Here is a 22,314-nt window from a genome sequence, read left to right as displayed (position 1 = left end):
GGTTTGCTCAACAGAGCTGTATTTGACAGGTTCACCATACAGTCCAATTTAATGTTGCGGTACCCACGGCAGACGATCCTCCGACTGTTTTTCCCCTCTGCGAGGGAGGGGCCTGGGAGGACACTCCCTCACCCTGGCACAGCAAGTTCCCTATTAGGGGTGTCGGGATGGGGGCTCCTGGGAGTTACCCTAATAGTTCTACCTGGTGGGCTCTCCCGGGGGGGACACCCTCCGGTTACCTCTTATTGATGTAGCCCCTTGATAAGGAAGGGCTTGCCGACTGTACACTCTTGATATTGTCTGTTTTTCACTAATGTCTCATGTTTTCTTTACTTACATTGTGACAGCAGGCCTTCCCTGCTACTGCTAGTTTGTGTACTGTCTTACGTATGTAAGTGCCTTTAATATAAAATAAAATATTTTGAAAGAAAAAAAAAAAAAATAAAAAAAAAAAAAAATAAATAAAAAAAGCCGAGCCATGTGCCGGCGTCCTGGGAGCGCCAGATGTGACCGTACATGGTCGATGACTCGCTCCTGATACATTAGCAGTCTGCTTTGTCCCTCCTGTGCAATGTAAGTTATTCCTGCTTCTCCTCCCTATCTGCTGGTCCATATCTCCCTCTGAACTCCCCTCCTCTTCCTCTCTTGTGGGCACCCACGTGACATCACTAGACACGTCATCATCAATGTCACCTTCCCCACCACTATAAGTAGAGATCTTGGAGTAGGCAGCAACACCGAAGACCAACCTCCTCCTTGGGCTGATCTGGGTACTGTCGTCAGACTGCTGAATGGCGGTTCTTGCTACCTCCTCTACCTTATCCAATGCCAAGAGTGGCTGCGCATCAGAAATGCCTTGATATGGATCGGAAAATAATTCCTGTGACTCAAGCGGAAGGTATGTGGTGGTGGTGGTGGTGGTGTTGTTGGTGGTAGTGTGTTTGGGGGTGCACATAGCAGAGAGTGAAGAAGAGGGTGCAGATCAAGAGGATGAGGAGGGCGCAGAAGAGTAAGGCTGAGTGAGCCACTCAACCAATTCTGGTCCTTCCTTTGACGTAATCGCACGCACCTTCTACAATTTCCCACTTTGGCTCAAGCCTGTTGCTCCTGCTCTACCCCTACCACCCCTGGGGAAGGGCCTGCCTCTTCCTCTGCCTGTCATTTTTTAAATGACCCTGTGACAAAACTCTCTACAGAAGTGCAGTATGTATGTGGAAGAAGGTATATAACACCCCGCTTCAATCTGTTGTTTTTGGGGGCCACTGGTCTATCACACCAGTTACAATACTTTTTTTTTTGGATTGCGTTTGTCACTCTTTGTAGTATCGCTGCAGAACCGCTCAGCAGTCACAATGCTGCACAGTGGAAATGCACTATACTATGCTTTCTATATGTGCAAGTATTTTATACGTGTATTACACAACTATATACTGCACACCAAATAGTACACCTATACCAGTCCTTAAGGGCCTTTGTGGAACTAGTAGGTTGTGATTAGCAGACTGTACCTCACTCAACCCTATATACTGTAGTACACTATACCTTACCAGTCCTTATAAGGACCTTTGTGGAACTAGTAGGTTGTGATTAGCAGACTGTACCTCACTCAACCCTATATACTGTAGTACACTATACTTTACCAGTCCTTATAAGGACCTTTTTGGAACTAGTAGGTTGTGATTAGCAGACTGTACCTCACTCAACCCTATATACTGTAGTACACTATACCTTACCAGTCCTTAGAAGGACCTTTGTAGAACTAGTAGGTTGTGATTAGCAGACTGTACCTCACTCAACCCTATATACTGTAGTACACTATACCTTACCAGTCCTTAGAAGGACCTTTGTGGAACTAGTAGGTTGTGGTTAACAGACTGTACCTCAGTCCCTATACTGATCAAGGACTGCTGCAGAATAGGGCAGCAGTCAGCAGTAGTGCACCTCAACCCTATATATTGTGGACCTATACCAGTCCTTAAGGATTAGCAGACTGTACCTCACTCAACCCTATATACTGCAGTACGCTATACCTTACCAGTCCTTAGAAGGACCTTTGTGGAACTAGTAGGTTGTGATTAGCAGACTGTACCTCACTCAACCCTATATACTGTAGTACACTATACCTTACCAGTCCTTATAAGGACCTTTGTGGAACTAGTAGGTTGTGATTAGCAGACTGTACCTCACTCAACCCTATATACTGTAGTACACTATACCTTACCAGTCCTTATAAGGACCTTTGTGGAACTAGTAGGTTGTGATTAGCAGACTGTACCTCACTCAACCCTATATACTGTAGTACACTATACCTTACCAGTCCTTAGAAGGACCTTTGTGGAACTAGTAGGTTGTGATTAGCAGACTGTACTTCACTCAACCCTATATACTGTAGTACACTATACCTTACCAGTCCTTAGAAGGACCTTTGTGGAACTAGTAGGTTGTGATTAACAGACTGTACCTCAGTCCCTATACTGATAAAGGACTGCTGCAGAATAGGGCAGCAGTCAGCAGTAGTGCACCTCAACCCTATATATTGTGGACCTATACCAGTCCTTAAGGATTAGCAGACTGTACCTCACTCAACCCTATATACTGTAGTACGCTATACCTTACCAGTCCTTAGAAGGACCTTTGTGGAACTAGTAGGTTGTGATTAGCAGACTGTACCTCACTCAACCCTATATACTGTAGTACACTATACCTTACCAGTCCTTATATGGACCTTTGTGGAACTAGTAGGTTGTGATTAGCAGACTGTACCTCAGTCCCTATACTGATAAAGGACTGCTGCCAAATAGGGCAGCAGTCAGCAGTAGTGCACCTCAACCCTATATATTGTGGACCTATACCAGTCCTTAAGGATTAGCAGACTGTACCTCACTCAACCCTATATACTGTACTATGCTATACCTTACCAGTCCTTAGAAGGACCTTTGTGGAACTAGTAGGTTGTGATTAGCAGACTGTACCTCAGTCCCTATGCTCATAAAGGACTGCTGCAGCAGAAGGGCAGAAGTCAGCAGTAGTGCACCTCAACCCTATATATTGTGGACCTATACCAGTCCTTAAGGATTAGCAGACTGTACCTCACTCAACCCTATATACTGTAGTACACTATACCTTGCCAGTCCTTAGAAGGACCTTTGTGGAACTAGTAGGTTGTGATTAGCAGACTGTACCTCAGTCCCTATACTGATAAAGGACTGCTGCAGAATAGGGTAGCAGTCAGCAGTAGTGCACCTCAACCCTATATATTGTGGGCCTATACCAGTCCTTAAGGATTAGCAGACTGTACCCCACTTAACCCTATATACTGTAGTACGCTATACCTTACCAGTCCTTAGAAGGACCTTTGTGGAACTAGTAGGTTGTGATTAGCAGACTGTACCTCAGTCCCTATACTCATAAAGGACTACTGCAGCAGAAGGGCAGCAGTCAAGTATAATATTCTTTCTATATTTGGAAGAAAGAATATTATACGTGTACAACCCTATTACCATACCAGTCCTGAAAAGGACCTTTGTGGACCTAATAGTAACAGCTAATGATTAAACTGACTGTCCCTCACAGCTACACACAGCTTCCTGTCTGTCCCTATTTAAACTGACAAAACACAGGCCGCTGCAACAATAACTTGAATAGCACTGCACTTAAAACTATATCCTGTACTACTACACCATACCAGTCCTGAAAAGGACCTTTGTGGACCTAATAGTAACAGCTAATGATTAAACTGACTGTCCCTGCTGCAAACAGCGTCCTGTCCCTATCTGCACTGAGAAAAGACAATCTGCTGCAACAATGACTTGAATAGCAGTGCCTCAAACCTATATCCTGAACTACACCTATACCATACCAGTCCTTAAAATAACTTTTGTGTACCTAATAGCTAGCGATTTGTGTCACTGCAGTCTCTCCTTGCTCCACACAGCAACCTCTCCCTATAGTGACAGTAGAAAGAATGTAAAATGGCCGCCGGATCGGGTCTATTTATAAATTAGGGGGAATGTCCAATTGTCCATGTGCTGTAATGTCTCAATTGGCTGTCCTGTACCCCATGATGGATGTGTCATCATAGGTCAAAGTTCTTTTACACAGTAAACACGTAAGTCCGCCAGGCGAACAGTGGCAATAGTCCGCCGATCAGGCGGACCGCAAACAGCCAAAATTCGCCGTGAACTGACCGCCGGGCGAACAGTTCGGCCATACCTAACAGCGGTTTAACAGGACAGGTTCCACTCAGAACAGGCCTCACCATGGTCGACCAAAGAAGTTGAGTGCACATGCTCAGCGTCATATCCAGAGGTTGACTTTGGGAAATAGACATATGAGTGCTGCCAGCATTACTGCAGAGGTTGAAGGGGTGGGGGGTCGGCCTGTCAGTGCCCGGACTACTGAAAGAAAGCCTACAAACAGTTTGCTGAAGACAAGCAGACTAAGGACATGGATTACTGGAATCATGTCCTGTGGTCTGTGATCCACAGTGGCAACCTGTGAAGCTCTGATGTACGCCATGACCAAGAGGGTCAAGGCAGTGCTGTAAAATAATGGTGGCCACAAAAAATATTGACACTGTGGGCTCAATTTTGACATTTTCACTTAGGGGTGTACTCACCTTTGTTGCCAGTGGTTTAGACATTAATGGATGTGTGTTGCATTATTTTGAGGGGACAGCAAATGTATACTGTTATACAAGCTGTGCACTCACTACCTTATATTGTAGCAAAATGTAATTTCTTCAGTGTTGTCACATGAAAAGATATAATAAAATATTAACAAAAATGTGAGGGGTGTACTTTTGTGAAATACAGTATATATTTCAGTGACCTAGAGTAGGACCTATAGACGAGTCATTTGTTTCATTCAACCACCCGGATGAAAAAAAAGAAAAAGACTTAATTTCTCCATCCACACATTTTAGGTATTGATGAATCCTTCCTGCTGAGCTACTGTATTCCGATAGCTGGGAGACAGGGACATTCCAGACCTCAGAATATACTGACCAGTGCTGCCAGCTACAGCCTGCAGTGCTGATCCAGTGGCATAAATCTGATAGCATGGTTGTACAGAAGTTGATCTGTCGACTTCTTTGCACAGAAATCAATTGTTCATTTTCTGTACAACTACCCTTCCCATACATGGATCAAAATTCAGTCAGTCCCTGCTGAACCGGACATTTGAATTTGATCTATGTATAACAGCTTAAAAGAGAAATATGGACTTTATTTTTATTTTTTTAGAATCATACTTACCTAGGTGGATGCAGCATCAGTCCAATGCTGCATCTGTCCCCTGCCGGCTCTGACACCGAAAACCAAACAATCAAATACCGCCGATCGCTCAGTTCTTAAAGGTTCCTGAGCAAAGAGCTGCTGACTGTCAGTCAGCAGCTCTCTGCTCTGCCCCCTCCTCACTCTCAATCCAGCGACGTTTCACTAGAGACTCGCTGTCCGGGATGCTCCCTCCTCATTGGCTGAGACAGCAGTGAAGCGTCATTGGCTCCCACTTCTGTCCAAGTCACTGAGCCAATGAGGACAGAGAGGAGGTAGGGCTGGGCCATGGCTCTGTGTCTGAATGGACTCACAGAGCTGTGGCTCAGCTCAGGTGCCTCATAGCAAGCTGATTGCTGTCGAGGCACTCAACAGGAGGGAGGAGCCAGAAGCACTGAAGAGGGACCCAAGAAGAGGAGGATCTGGGCTGCTCTGTGAAAAACCCCTGCACAGATCAGGTAGTATAACATGCTATTTTTAAATTAGCCTTTTGCAGTTCCTATATAGCAGAGTTGGGGGTGGGGGCAGTACAAGGAGCCAATTAGATGTTCTGCAGTGCAAGAAATGATCCTGATAGGGGGAAGGGGCAGAACGATAGATATGAGCTCCCAGTGTGCTGCTTCTACATTCACTTTTCAGTCACAGGGTGGGGATGGGGAGGAGATCTGTAAGCAGAGAATGATCAGGGCCCTCCCCTGCTAGGTAGGACTGTGCTTTGTAGCAGAGCTGTGTAAATATAAGGACTGGGTGGACAGATACAAATCCCAGATTAAACAGCTCTCATATATGTATCTCATCCATGTATTTATCTAGTTGCCTGGAGTTGTCCCTTCACAAATATTACACAAAGGAACAAAGGCAAGACATTTTACAGAGTCCTGTTGAACAGATTCAAAATAAAGAAAAGGCACTTAAGGGTGTATAAAAAATAGTTTAGGGCACAAACTGCCATACTTCCTCTATTATGTGTGATTCCTATATTGTTAGTGCCATCAAGTGGCCACAATACAATTTTTTTCTGCTTGAAATATATCTGGAAAAAAATGCATAATGGACACTAGGTTGCACTGACAATATAGGAAGCACACATAATAGAGACAATACGCCATGTTTGCCCTCATTGTGCAAATGTTTATCACATCCGCTCAATGAATGTTTTATACATAGTCTCCTTGTTGTAAACCAAAGTTCACTTCAAAAAGTTCAGTCATGGAAATTAATAAAGAAAACTCCCACATGTAAATAAATACTTGCAATAAACACATTGGAGTTGATTTACTAAAACTAGTGAGTTCAAAATCTGGTGCAGCTGTGCATGGTAGCCAATCAGCTTGTTCAATTAAACTTTACCAACAAAGAAAATCTGGAAGCTGATTGGTTTCTGTGAAGAGCCGCACCAGATTTTGCACTCTCCAGTTTTAGTAAGACCCCTTTCACATTGGGGCGAGGTCGGCAGTAAAGCGCCGCTATTTTTAGTGGCACTTTACCGTCATATTTGCAGAGGTATTCGGCCACTAGCGGGGCACTTTTAACTCCCACTAGTGGCCGAAAAAGGGTTAAAACCACCCACAAAGCGCCGCCATATCGCCGGCAGCAGCACTTTGCCGACATTATAGCCACGGTGCCCCATTAATTTCAATGGGCAGGAGTGGTGGAGGAGCAGTATACACACTGCTCTTTCACCTCTCCAAAGATGCTGCTAGCGGGACTTTTTTTTACTGTCTTGCCAGCGCATCGCTCCAGTGTGAAAGACCTCGGGGCCTTCACACTGGAGTGAATGGAGCAGCTCTTTCAGGGCGCTTTGCAAGTGATATATTTAGCGCCTGCAAAGCGCCCCAGTGTGAAAGGGGTCTTAATCAACCCCACTACCTTTATTTCACTGAACTTCACCACATCTAACAATTTACAAATCAGGTGCATAGCAAAGGGTTGATAATAGTGGAAAACAAGTAAGGAGGATGGTAATAATTTAGGAGAATCCTGGGAAAAAATTATGTAAAAAAAATTATTTTGTTACTTACCAGATTGCATATCTGTCCTGACAAATTGTTTTGTCAATGTGGGCTGTTTCATAAGAAAAGGAAAAATAAAGTTGTTATAGAACATGCAGCCAATTATGAAAGTTTATGTCAATGATAGTGTGTGACTTTTCCTGTACTCTTTGCAAGATAAAAGGGTGATATCAACCCACACAGAAGAAACGGGTTCAACACTCTAATTTTAAAAACAATGATCAAACATGGGACACAATGTACAATACTTTATACAGTATATTGCATGATGAAAACAGAGGTTATGTGACCTTTATTTGGTATCTGAGAGTTCAAAAGCAATTTAGGGAACTACTCTGAAATAAAAAAGTTATTGAGGTTATGGTTTGGTGGGCCAAAAGGAACCAAACACCCAATCTCTTTAAGTGCTTCAAAAGAATGTATTGTTTTCTTACAGAAGTTTCAACATTAACACTTCCTCCACATCTGAAAATAAAATAAATGCACTAGTTACTTAAAGCCACTTGTCAGGATTTTTAAAACCTGAAACAAGCTGGCAGTTGCAAAACAATCAGTTTATACCTTTTAGTTGTCCATGCCACTGAACTCTGCTGCACTGTAGACGGAAGCTAACTAAAGAGGTTCAGCATCTGGCACACTACCACGTGAGGTTGATGCTTGGTGCCCCATTGTACTCTGTTGTTCCTGCCAGTGGCCCCTATGCACTAGTATAACCTATGTAGTGGTAGACTAATGGAACATCATAGTACAATTGGATGTGATGGAACATCATAGTACAATTGGATGTGGGACACTTTGGAAGTGTCAAATATAGAAGATCTTTGAGCAAGCTTTCCTCTTCAGTGCATCTGAATTCAGCAACATTGGCAGTGCTTTGTAGGCAGCTGCTCATTTTAAACTCGACAGGGTCACTGTAAAGCGCACCCAGTCAATTATTAAATTTTTTAATTTTGGATAGGATAAAGAAAATTTCAAATTGGTTTTCTGTCAACTGACATCTCTCTGTGATCCGATTTCCCCACCACCCTGTCTTTTGTACAAGAAATTAAACATGCAGGCATCACTTGGCAGGAAGGCAATAAACATTTTGTCAGCTGTTCTAACCCTTTCTCAACCTATTTGTATTAAAAAAAAAAGTGTTTTTTGCTTTGACCTCCTGTTGGATACATTTCCAAACATTTTATGTCTTAAAAAGAAGCATGAATACATTTGCTCAACAGTAGCTTCTCCACATAGATTACAGTAGTGTGTAAGGGCCATTGGCAGGAACCACAGAGTACAATGGGGCACCAAGCATCCAACACATCTGGTAGTGTGCCAGATGCTGAACATCTTTTGTTAGCTTCCCTGTAAATTCATAGCTAAACTAAGCCTACAGAAGACAACTGGATACTGCACAAGCAATTAGACTCCAAGGCTTTCCTAGGAATTGTTCAACTTGCAACTTCCCCAGTTCATCCACACATGCAATGCAGAGCACTGCTTAGTAGGTCATTGAGGCTCTACACCAGGGATCTTCAAACTACGGCCCCCCAGCTGTTGCAGAACTACACATCCCATGAGGCATTGACATTCACAGATACAGTATGACTAGACATGATGGGAATTGTAGTTTCTGAACAACTGGAGGGCCATAGTTTGAGGACCCCTGCTCTATACTGTTGCTAGGGGCATGCATTAATGCCAAGTTTTCCAAAGATTAGGATTTGTGTACTGCATGGGCCCTGGGTCTCCAAAGTACCCCGCAGTGTTGGGTTTACATGTATTTCGTTTTAATAATTATGTGAAGTCACAGGTTAGTAGAAAAATAAATGCAGGTAATTCCTTTAATCAGGAATACATTAAATATTTTAACCCCTTAATACAAATACAGACAAAAAGAAACAGATATGTCAAATTGCATGCCAAATCAGCGGCTATTGCTGGCAATGGCACCGTCCAAATCAGTGCGACACCGCACTAATTCCCAAAGGTAGTTTCTGTACTACTTTTGGTGACTTCCGGTGTGATTTCAATAGACATCTGTGCAGAAACCCACAAAGATGTCTCTGAAATTGCCCCCAAAGTCAGACTGACTTGAGTGGGAACCTAGGCTCAATGTTCCTTCAATGACATGTGGTAGACTTATGAATAAAAGCAAGCTTAAAAGGAATTGTAGAGATTAAAGTAGAACTATAGGCACAATTTCTTTTTCTTCAGTTTAGATAGAGCAAGGGGGAGTTATAACCCCTAACAGATTTTTTTTTGCCCTCTGTGCCCCATTGTTTTAAGAAATGAGCACCCATGCATTACTCTTTGTGAATTAAGTTCTAGCTAAAAAAAAACAGTAAATCAATAAAAAGTAAGCAGTGAATTACGCTGATCTGTGCCCTAATGTCTCCTGGGAACTGGAATATTCAGTTTCGATTGTGAAAATAAATAAATCAATTAGCACACAGAAAGGAAAATAAAAAAATGAGTTAGACTTTTGTGAATTGAACTTAAAGGACTTGAAAGTACGAATTTGCATACTTAAAAATAGAATTATAAAAATAGTAGTAGGCTGCACGGATAGTTGTTTGAGAGAGCTGCTAACCACTATTCTGCATTACAGAACTGATTTGGGATGAGTTGTAACTAGTTCTGTACTGTGAATAATTGGTACAGAAGTATTGTAAAAGGTTCTTGCCCAATAAAAAAACAAAGAAGAGTTCTAAAGGGACCCTGTTGCTAAACTGCAAATTTAAATAAATGGTCTTTCTTCAAAGAAAACGGTTACGTCTTCACTCCCCACACTGCTGAACGCCCCTCCATTGGTGAGAAATTGCTCCTTAACCACTTGCTAACCAGGCCCTTTTCTGACATTCTGTGTTTAGTACACATGCACGGAGAGCCACTGCTGCTATGCAGTGCCCACCAGTGCCACCTACCAGTGCATATTAGTGCTGCCTATCAGTGCCACCTACCAGTGCGGCCAATCAGTGCCTCATCATCATTGCCACCTTTCATTGCCCACTGGTGCCATCTCATCAGTGCCCACCAGTGCAGCCCATCAGTGCCGCCTTATCAGCGCACATGAACGAGAAAAATTACCTGTTTGCAAAATTTTACGGTACACTATAAAAAAAAAGTGAAGTTTTCAGTCTTTTCTCATTTTTTTTGCAGAAAATAAAAACCCAACGGTGATTAAATACCACCAAAAGAAAGTTCTATTTGTGTAAAAGAAATGATAAAAATTGTGATTGGGTAAAGTGTTGCATGACCGCTCAATTGTCAAAGAGTGACAGCGCTGAAAGCTGAAAACTGGCCTGGGCAGGAAGGCGGTTTAAGTGCTCAGTAAGCAAGTTGTGTGCATGGAAGTACTACAGTACTTAAAAATCTCCATAGACGACACTTTAAAAATGTCTACAGGTTACCAATTTAGAGTTACAGAGGAAGTCTAGTGCTATAATTATTGCTCTTGCTCTGACTTTGGTGGCAAGACCGCACATGTCGTGAAAACTGTTTACATACGTGGGTATGACCTGTGTATGCATTCACAACAATGAGTGAGTTTGGGGTGGATGAACTTAACTGGTCCTGACCTCAACCCGATAGAACACCTTTGGGATGAATTTAGTGGAGACTGCAAGCCCGGCCTTCTTATCCAACATCAGTGCCTGACCTCACAAATGTGCTTCTGGAAGAATGGTCAAACATTCCCATAGACACACTCCTAAACCTTGTGGACAGCCTTCCCTTAAGAGTTGAAGCTGTTATAGCTGTAAAAGTTCATGTGCATGTAAAGGTAGGTATCCCAATACTTTTGACAATATAGTGAGTGCATACAGTAAATATATAATCCCCTTCTCTTCAGAGAGGCCTATCCTGCCTACAACTAATAAACATTTACTTTTACAGTTCCCCTTAAACTCACAAAATGTATTCTAGGTATCCTATATGATCTCCAGCTAACAGAATCGCAGCTGATAGTGGTCAACAGAGCCTTATTTCAGGCTTGCAAAATTATTCTGCAGTTGTGGAAGATGGACAGAGTACCCACTCATAGGGAGTGGTTATGTAATATGGGCCACACTCTAAAACTGGAGATTTTTCAACATAGCGGGAGCCCCGCCGAGTTTTATAGAATCTGGGGTGATTGGCTGGTAGTGATGGACGAACTTCCGACGGGACGTTTCGCGAACGCGAAACGCGAACGGGCACAAACGTTCGCGAAAACGACCGTTCGCCGCGGGCTCCATTGACTTCAATGGGAGGCGAATTTCGCAAACCTTTAGGTCGAATTTGCGGCCACGGGGTAATTATTAGGGGGTAGCACGTAGTCCCACCACCTGGACAATAGCATAATACATGTATGAGGTGAATTTGGGATCGATAACTACAAGCATTTTTTTTTTATTTGGGAAATTGTTCTGACAATTCAGGACTATGGAGCTAATGAAGGCAATGGAGGAGAGGGAAGGTCAGGGACCAGGGTAGGCAAACAAGAGGGTGCAGGAGATACAGAGCACTGACAGCAGCACCGTAATACAGAGCACTGACATCAGCACCGTGACATACAGCGCTGACAGCAGCTCCGTGACATACAGCGCTGACAGCAGCTCCGTGACATACAGCGCTGACAGCAGCTCCGTGACATACAGCGCTGACAGCAGCTCCGTGACATACAGCGCTGACAGCAGCTCCGTGACATACAGCGCTGACAGCAGCACCGTGACATACAGCGCTGACAGCAGCTCCGTGACATACAGCGCTGACAGCAGCTCCGTGACATACAGCGCTGACAGCAGCTCCGTGACATACAGCACTGACAGCAGCTCCGTGACATACAGCGCTGACAGCAGCTCCGTGACATACAGCGCTGACAGCAGCACCGTGACATACAGCGCTGACAGCAGCACCGTGACATACAGCGCTGACAGCAGCTCCGTGACATACAGCGCTGACAGCAGCTCTGTGACATACAGCACTGACAGCAGCTCCGTGACATACAGCGCTGACAGCAGCTCCGTGACATACAGCGCTGACAGCAGCACCGTGACATACAGCGCTGACAGCAGCTCCGTGACATACAGCGCTGACAGCAGCTCCGTGACATACAGCGCTGACAGCAGCTCCGTGACATACAGCGCTGACAGCAGCTCCGTGACATACAGCGCTGACAGCAGCTCCGTGACATACAGCGCTGACAGCAGCTCCGTGACATACAGCGCTGACAGCAGCTCCGTGACATACAGCGCTGACAGCAGCTCCGTGACATACAGCGCTGACAGCAGCACCGTAAGCAGCCCCAGGAGGAAGTCAGCACAGCACAGGGATGGTGTGATCCCCTCATAATAAGAACCCCCAGGAGGAAGTCAGCACAGCACAGGGATGGTGGGAGCCCCTCATAATAAGAACCCCCAGGAGGAAGTCAGCACAGCACAGGGATGGTGGGAGCCCCTCATAATAAGAACACCCAGGAGGAAGTCAGCACAGCACAGGGATGGTGGGAACCCCTCATAATAAGCAGCCCCAGTAGAAATATGACACCGCTCAACCTCTTCAAAGAGGAGGGTAGGGGCATATAGTACGGTGTGCTTTTTTGGGTCAGGGAAGTGAGCCAAATGAATTAAGAAGGTCTGTGTGCTTGATTCCAAAAATTGTTTATAGACATATACATGGTCTACTGATCACATGTGTTGAATTCCTCCGAGATCCATGCCTCATTCATTTTTAGAAATGTGAGGTAGTTAACACTGTCGTGAGCTAGGCGAGTACGCTTATCGGTCACAATCCCCCCTGCTGCGCTGAACGTCCTTTCGGACAGGACACTGGATGAGGGGCAAGCCAACAGTTCGATTGCAAATTGGGCAAGCTCTGGCCAGAGGTCAAGCCTGCCCACCCAGTAGTCTAGGGGTTCATCACTCCTCAGAGCGTCCACATCGGCCGTTAACCCAATGTAGTCGGACACCTGACGGTCTAGGCGTTCCCTGATGCTGGATCCGGATGACACCTGTCGATGGGTCGGCTGAAAGAATGACCTCATATCCGAAGTCACCAACACATCTTCAAACCGGCCTCTTCTTGCAGGCGCTGTTGGATTGGTACCCGCAAATCCTTCTCTGGGAGTGGGAATTGCTCCTCTGCCAGCGCACGCAAAAGCAGAATGCAGCATTTCTCGAAGCAAGGCCTGGAAGTGCTGCATTCTGACAGCCCTCTGCGACGGCGGTAACATTTCCGCCATTTTGTGTTTGTACCGGGGATCTAAGTACGTTGCCACCCAGTACTGGTCCTTGACCCTCATGCTTTTTATACGGGGGTCCCTATTAAAACACTGGAGCATGAAGGCCCCCATTTGCACTCAAGCGGAAGGTATGTGGTGGTGGTGGTGTTGTTGGTGGTAGTGTCTTTGGGGGTGCACATAGCAGAGAGTGAAGAAGAGGGTGCAGATCGAGAGGATGAGGAGGGTGCAGAAGAATAAGGCTGAGTGAGCCACTCAACCAAGTCTGGTGCGTCCTTTAAAGTAATTGAACGCACCTTCTGCAACTTCCCACTTTGGCTCAAGGCTGTTGCTCCTGCCCTACCCCTACCACCCCTGCGGAAGGGCCTGCCTCTTCCTCTGCCTGTCATTTTTTAAATCACCCTGTGACAAAACTCTTAGTCCCTATACCGCTGAAGGACTGCTGCAGTATAGGGCAGCGGTCAGCAGTAGTGCACGTCAACCCTATGTATTGTGGACCGATAGCGGTCCTTACAGAACAGCAGACTGTACTGCACTCAGGCCTATGTACCGTAGCACCCTATACCAAGTTACCAGTCCTTATAAAAACTTTTGTGGACCAAGCAGGTTGTGTGTTAGTGATTAGCAGACTGTACGTCAGTCCCTATACCAATGAAGGACTGCTGCAGTATAGGGCAGCGGTCAGCAGTAGTGCACGTCAACCCTATGTATTGTGGACCGATAGCGGTCCTTACAGAACAGCAGACTGTACTGCACTCAGGCCTATGTACCGTAGCACCCTATACCAAGTTACCAGTCCTTATAAAAACTTTTGTGGACCAAGCAGGTTGTGTGTTAGTGATTAGCAGACTGTACGTCAGTCCCTATACCAATGAAGGACTGCTGCAGTATAGGGCAGCGGTCAGCAGTAGTGCACGGCAACCCTATGTATTGTGGACCGATAGCGGTCCTTACAGAACAGCAGACTGTAACGCACTCAGGCCTATGTACCGTAGCACCCTATACCAAGTTACCAGTCCTTATAAGAACTTTTGTGGACCAAGCAGGTTGTGTGTTAGTGATTAGCAGACTGTACGTCAGTCCCTATACCAATGAAGGACTGCTGCAGTATAGGGCAGCGGTCAGCAGTAGTGCACGGCAACCCTATGTATTGTGGACCGATAGCGGTCCTTACAGAACAGCAGACTGTACTGCACTCAGGCCTATGTACCGTAGCACCCTATACCAAGTTACCAGTCCTTATAAGAACTTTTGTGGACCAAGCAGGTTGTGTGTTAGTGTTTAGCAGACTGTGCGTCAGTCCCTATACCGCTGAAGGACTGCTGCAGTATAGGGCAGCGGTCAGCAGTAGTGCACGGCAACCCTATGTATTGTGGACCGATAGCGGTCCTTACAGAACAGCAGACTGTAACGCACTCAGGCCTATGTACCGTAGCACCCTATACCAAGTTACCAGTCCTTATAAGAACTTTTGTGGACCAAGCAGGTTGTGTGTTAGTGATTAGCAGACTGTACGTCAGTCCCTATACCAATGAAGGACTGCTGCAGTATAGGGCAGCGGTCAGCAGTAGTGCACGGCAACCCTATGTATTGTGGACCGATAGCGGTCCTTACAGAACAGCAGACTGTACTGCACTCAGGCCTATGTACCGTAGCACCCTATACCAAGTTACCAGTCCTTATAAGAACTTTTGTGGACCAAGCAGGTTGTGTGTTAGTGTTTAGCAGACTGTGCGTCAGTCCCTATACCGCTGAAGGACTGCTGCAGTATAGGGCAGCGGTCAGCAGTAGTGCACGGCAACCCTATGTATTGTGGACCGATAGCGGTCCTTACAGAACAGCAGACTGTAACGCACTCAGGCCTATGTACCGTAGCACCCTATACCAAGTTACCAGTCCTTATAAGAACTTTTGTGGACCAAGCAGGTTGTGTGTTAGTGATTAGCAGACTGTACGTCAGTCCCTATACCAATGAAGGACTGCTGCAGTATAGGGCAGCGGTCAGCAGTAGTGCACGGCAACCCTATGTATTGTGGACCGATAGCGGTCCTTACAGAACAGCAGACTGTACTGCACTCAGGCCTATGTACCGTAGCACCCTATACCAAGTTACCAGTCCTTATAAGAACTTTTGTGGACCAAGCAGGTTGTGTGTTAGTGTTTAGCAGACTGTGCGTCAGTCCCTATACCGCTGAAGGACTGCTGCAGTATAGGGCAGCGGTCAGCAGTAGTGCACGGCAACCCTATGTATTGTGGACCGATAGCGGTCCTTACAGAACAGCAGACTGTAACGCACTCAGGCCTATGTACCGTAGCACCCTATACCAAGTTACCAGTCCTTATAAGAACTTTTGTGGACCAAGCAGGTTGTGTGTTAGTGATTAGCAGACTGTACGTCAGTCCCTATACCAATGAAGGACTGCTGCAGTATAGGGCAGCGGTCAGCAGTAGTGCACGGCAACCCTATGTATTGTGGACCGATAGCGGTCCTTACAGAACAGCAGACTGTAACGCACTCAGGCCTATGTACCGTAGCACCCTATACCAAGTTACCAGTCCTTATAAGAACTTTTGTGGACCAAGCAGGTTGTGTGTTAGTGTTTAGCAGACTGTGCGTCAGTCCCTATACCGCTGAAGGACTGCTGCAGTATAGGGCAGCGGTCAGCAGTAGTGCACGGCAACCCTATGTATTGTGGACCGATAGCGGTCCTTACAGAACAGCAGACTGTAACGCACTCAGGCCTATGTACCGTAGCACCCTATACCAAGTTACCAGTCCTTATAAGAACTTTTGTGGACCAAGCAGGTTGTGTGTTAGTGATTAGCAGACTGTACGTCAGTCCCTATACCAATGAAGGACTGCTGCAGTATAGGGCAGCGGTCAGCAGTAGTGCACGGCAACCCTATGTATTGTGGACCGATAGCGGTCCTTACAGAACAGCAGACTGTAACGCACTCAGGCCTATGTACCGTAGCACCCTATACCAAGTTACCAGTCCTTATAAGAACTTTTGTGGACCAAGCAGGTTGTGTGTTAGTGATTAGCAGACTGTACGTCAGTCCCTATACCAATGAAGGACTGCTGCAGTATAGGGCAGCGGTCAGCAGTAGTGCACGGCAACCCTATGTATTGTGGACCGATAGCGGTCCTTACAGAACAGCAGACTGTAACGCACTCAGGCCTATGTACCGTAGCACCCTATACCAAGTTACCAGTCCTTATAAGAACTTTTGTGGACCAAGCAGGTTGTGTGTTAGTGATTAGCAGACTGTACGTCAGTCCCTATACCAATGAAGGACTGCTGCAGTATAGGGCAGCGGTCAGCAGTAGTGCACGGCAACCCTATGTATTGTGGACCGATAGCGGTCCTTACAGAACAGCAGACTGTAACGCACTCAGGCCTATGTACCGTAGCACCCTATACCAAGTTACCAGTCCTTATAAGAACTTTTGTGGACCAAGCAGGTTGTGTGTTAGTGATTAGCAGACTGTACGTCAGTCCCTATACCAATGAAGGACTGCTGCAGTATAGGGCAGCGGTCAGCAGTAGTGCACGGCAACCCTATGTATTGTGGACCGATAGCGGTCCTTACAGAACAGCAGACTGTAACGCACTCAGGCCTATGTACCGTAGCACCCTATACCAAGTTACCAGTCCTTATAAGAACTTTTGTGGACCAAGCAGGTTGTGTGTTAGTGATTAGCAGACTGTACGTCAGTCCCTATACCAATGAAGGACTGCTGCAGTATAGGGCAGCGGTCAGCAGTAGTGCACGGCAACCCTATGTATTGTGGACCGATAGCGGTCCTTACAGAACAGCAGACTGTACTGCACTCAGGCCTATGTACCGTAGCACCCTATACCAAGTTACCAGTCCTTATAAGAACTTTTGTGGACCAAGCAGGTTGTGTGTTAGTGTTTAGCAGACTGTGCGTCAGTCCCTATACCGCTGAAGGACTGCTGCAGTATAGGGCAGCGGTCAGCAGTAGTGCACGTCAACCCTATGTATTGTGGACCGATAGCGGTCCTTACAGAACAGCAGACTGTAACGCACTCAGGCCTATGTACCGTAGCACCCTATACCAAGTTACCAGTCCTTATAAGAACTTTTGTGGACCAAGCAGGTTGTGTATTAGTGTTTAGCAGACTGTGCGTCAGTCCCTATACCGCTGAAGGACTGCTGCAGTATAGGGCAGCGGTCAGCAGTAGTGCACGGCAACCCTATCTATTGTGGACCGATAGCGGTCCTTACAGAACAGCAGACTGTACCGCACCCAAGCCTATGTACCGTAGCACCCTAGACAGACCAAGTTACCAGTCCTGATAAAGAGCTTTGTGGAACAAGTGAGTTGTGAATGATTAGCAGACTGCAGCAGAAGGGCAGCAGTCAAGTATAATATTCTTTCTATATTTGGAAGAAAGAATATTATACGTGTACAAGCCTATTACCGTACCACTGATACCAGTCCTGAAAAGAACCTTTGTGGAACTAATAGTAACAGCAAGTCTTTAAAATTATCCTCACTGCCTGACACACTGCTTCCTGCCTGTCCCTATACAAATTGGCAAAAAAGAGTAGGCTGGAACGATTAGCTGGAACAGCTCTTTTGTGGACCTGATAGTAACAGCTAATGATGATGATGATGATGATGATGAAGAAAGACTAATCTGGCTGAGCTGTCCCTAAAATAGCAGCATACAGCGCTCTGTCCCTTTATCTAAACTGACAAAAGAAACTCAGGCTGCTGACCTAACACCTATACCAGTCCTGAAAAGAACTTTTGTGTACCAAATAGCTAGCGTTTTCTCTGTCCCTACTCCACACAGGATCCTTTCCCTACAGTGACAGAAGAAAGAATGTAAAATGGCCACCGGATCGGGTGTATTTATAGGTTAGGGGGAATGTCCAAGTGTCCATGAGCTGTCATGTCTCAATTGGTTGTCCTGTAACACATGATAAACGTGTCACGAAAGGTTAAAGTTCTTGTATACATTAAACACGTAAGTCCGCCGGGGCGAACGACGGAAAAAGGCGTTCGAACCCGCGGACGGCGAAAGTCGGAAATTCGCCGCGAAACGACCGCCGGGCGAACCGTTCGGCCATCACTATTGGCTGGTGGTCCCGGGACTAACTCCCACTAAATTGGAAATGGATAGAATCGTGGGATAACCAGTACTACGTTATACTGTATAAGTATGCCACACCCTGTTTAAAGTAATCTCTACTATTACTGTACAGTTTTATTCTTTAAATGTGCTTGAGGTAATGTACCGAATTATGTATCTGTTATGTACCTGTTTATCATGGGATCTGAATGATAGTAACCAGTGGTGGCCTGTGCATTGTGGGTGTACGGGCCCCCCCCTAACACTGCCGCCGCCCTCCCTATCCATGCACCCGCCCCTTTGAGGACACCGGGTGCATGAATTCCTATGGAGGGGGTGTGTTTTTTTTGAAGCACATGATTAGAGCCAGAGGCTCTAATAGGCTTCAAAAAAGGTTGGGCTCGGGGCACAGAGCACTGCTTTCCGATCCCACCCAGTTGTGTGATGATAGCAAATTCATTTTCACACTAAATCTTCTCCCGCCAATCAGGAAGCAGGTATGAGACCTGTTTCCCTCTTGGCCAAAACATCAGGTGATCCTATTGGATGCCTGACGTGGAGCAAGGGAGGAAGCAACTGGAGCCAGAGAGGAAGCCATCCAGCCTGGAGCTGCTGCCCGGACCCTGCATCCGCTTGCCTGGAGCCGATGCCCGGACCCTGCACCCGCTAACCTGAAGCCACTGCCCGGACCCCACACCCGCTAGCCTGGAGCTGCTGCCCGGACCCCGCACCCACTAGCCTGAAGCCACTGCCCGACCCCGGACCCGCTAGCCTGGAGCCGCTGCCCGGACCCCGCACTCGCTAGCCTTGAGCCGCTGCCTGGAACCTGCAATCGCTAGCCTGGAACTGCTCCCTGCACCGCCAAGGGGCTGCTTGTTTGCCACCCCTCCGAACAAAAACACCCACCAGCGGCCTCTGATAGTAACATGTTTTATGGTTGTATTTTAAGTTACGCTTGCTTCAATAAATGGCATTTCTGATTTGAATTTAAAAAAAACATTTACTTTATCTCTCAGCTCATCCCTAACAGTTATTACCTTTTCTCCTCTGATTTCTCTGTATTGAAATTGTACTGTGGAAATATTTCAGCTATTCAATAAAGTGGCAGCAAAATGCAACTTTGCTAATTTAGGTAACTCTTTATCTTGTAAACAAGGTCATAAATATAATTTTGATGCAAAAAAAAAAAAAAAAAAAAGAACTGAGGTGATTACATCTGAACAGTCGTTGAGCCAAAATCCCCTATATTCATGGCCCTAACTAAAGAAAGTCATCTGACTTTATTGGATTTTGTGCTAAATAAAAGGGGAAATTAATCTCATCTGACTGAAACTTGTGGCCTGGAAGTCTGCCACTTGGTTGAAACCGATATGCTCTTTTCCCTAGGTGTGACAGCTTCTAGAGAATTGACGCTTCTTGTATGTGTGTGTGTGTGTGTCTCTTCAAGCTGTGTTTTTGAAATTCTGTGGCTTTTAATGAAACCTGTGAATACCTACAAAACAACTAGTAACCTTTCTCATAATTACAGTAAGTGGTGTCACCAATCCCCTAATATGGAATACAGATGTAAACATTTTCTTCTTATAGAAGAGGTAGTCTACAAAGGTCAGATGGCCCTGTGTAAAGAAGCAATCTAGGCAAAGTACTTCTATCATTTTGTGCTTGCAAGCACAACTGACAATTTTACATTAGCTCCCTCAGCAGAGTTCATTATTTACTACCCCATCCTCTCCTGGTGCACTGTAACTAGCATTATCCACAATGCACACTGCCCCTCTTTTAGTGGACCAGCCATACATGGGTCGATTTCCGAAAGAACTTACTTTCGAAAAAATTTCAAAAATTTTCTTTCACATTTTGCACCATTAGTGGGCTGCAGCAACAGCCGATTTTTGTGCAGCCATCAAATTTGAGTGATCGTGGATGGTGGAAATTTTTTGAGAAACAAATGATTTTTTAATCAATGATGGGGAAATCGTGTGAGAAATATAATTGAAAAAGAAATGCGCATGAGCACAAGAAAAGCAAATTCCTGGAAAGAGAAAATTAAGGTAAAGAAAATGGAAAAATTGTATCAAATACTTACTGTAACTTTCCCTTTCCTGATGCCAATACATGGCAGCATACATATGACATAGCTCCTATATCCACCCACAGGACCTGTTTAGCTCTATAAAGGTCTGATTGAGAGCTACCTCCCCATTCTCATTATAAAGCACAAAGATGAGAGGGAGGGTTCATATGCCGCTATGTATTGGCGTCAGGAAAGGAAAATGGTGGTATTTGATGGAATTTTCCATTTTACTAACGCCAAACATGGCAGCATACATATGATACATAATGAGCTTTTAAGAGGGAGGGTTTAATGCTACAAACGTAGTCTTTATTTGACAATAGACATAAAAACTTGGATGGTTTTCCTCCAAAACTCTACTGTAATAAGAGCTGCTGGATCCACCCTGTAGTGTTTTAAGAAGGTATAATGTGATGACCAGCTAGCCTCTTTGGAGACTGTCTCCAGAGACAATCCTGCTTGTGCAGTCCAAGAAGAAGACATCGCAATGGTTGAGTGAGCTCTAACCACCTCTGGAGGATCCTTCTCGGCTGCTCTATATGCCTGGTGAATAATTTTACTATCCAGGCCAAGGTGGTCCTGGCCGAGGCCTCTTTCCTTTTAAATTGTCATGATGATGGAAAAGTCTGTCAGAACGTCTGAATGTAGAAGTAGCCTGGAGATAGGCTTTGAGGACTTTTGGAATGTCCAACTCATGCAGATCAGCATCTGATTCTCCTGGGAAGGCCGGAAGCACCCATTGACTGGAGAGATGAAATATCATTGCCACTTTTGGGACAAAATAATCCAATGGTCTCAGCACAACCCTGTCTGGGAAGAACATCTGGCAACCTTCCCCCTGAAGTTATGGCTAATAGGAAAGCCATTTTTAAGGTGATATCCCATAATGAACAGTCTTCTGTCAGAGTACAAGGAGGGTTTGTTAGAAAATTGAGGACTACTGCCAGGTCCCATTGAGGGAACCTATTTCTCTTGGGAGGGCGTAGTCTAAGTACCGCTCTCATGAAGTGCTCCACTTCATTTGCACCTTAAGCGAACTGAGCCCAGAAATCCAACCCGGATTGCAAGGAAAACAAGATTTGAGATACATTTGGGTCACTAGGGTCAAACTGCAAAGCTTTGAACCTATTCCATATTCTGGAGTAGATGACATTAATTGACCCCTTTCTGGAACTCTCTAGGTTGCTAAGGCCAGTCATGATGGTTGTAGATGTAGGGTATCTCCTTCAGAAAGGAGATGAGGAGTCACCAGCAGAGTGATCGGTGTGTACACGCTGAGATCCATTGCCAGAGAGACCAATGGTCTGTGAGACCAGTAAGGAAATACTGTGATGACTGTCAAATTCTCTGTCAACAATCTCCTCAGGAATGTCAGGATTAAAGAAATTGGAGGGAAGGCATAGGCCAGTTGCCCAAACCAAGGATCATCAAGTCATCTGTCCCCTCGGCCAATGGATGAGGGTAGTGAGAGAGGAACCGGCTCACCTGGCAGATGGTTGATGAGGCAAAAATATCCATCTTGTGGTCACCCCCACTTGTGGTATATCTGTTTGAACACTTCGGGGTGAAGGGACCATACGTTGAGGTCCATAAATTGTCTGGATAGGTGATTCTGACAGCCTGGAAGATATATGGCCCTCAAATC

General features: G+C 45.5%; 1 protein-coding gene across 1 annotated transcript in view; it reads right to left on the bottom strand.

Annotated features, from left to right (window-relative positions):
- LOC143927029 (uncharacterized) overlaps nt 1-22,314 on the bottom strand; it is a 159,428-nt gene that overhangs the window by 15,027 nt on the left and 122,087 nt on the right. The window contains exon 2 of the mRNA XM_077451009.1: nt 7,295-7,337. Within this exon, the coding sequence (XP_077307135.1) occupies nt 7,295-7,337 (43 nt within the window). The remainder of the gene's footprint in view (nt 1-7,294; nt 7,338-22,314) is intronic.

The sequence above is a fragment of the Lithobates pipiens genome, unplaced genomic scaffold (assembly GCF_037356315.1).
Source record: "Lithobates pipiens isolate NorthernLeopardFrog02 unplaced genomic scaffold, aLitPip1_a1.2 Scaffold_23, whole genome shotgun sequence".
Lineage (NCBI taxonomy): Eukaryota > Metazoa > Chordata > Amphibia > Anura > Ranidae > Lithobates > Lithobates pipiens.
Note: the sequence above shows the minus strand (reverse complement) of the source record. Positions and strands in the feature narration are given on the sequence as shown.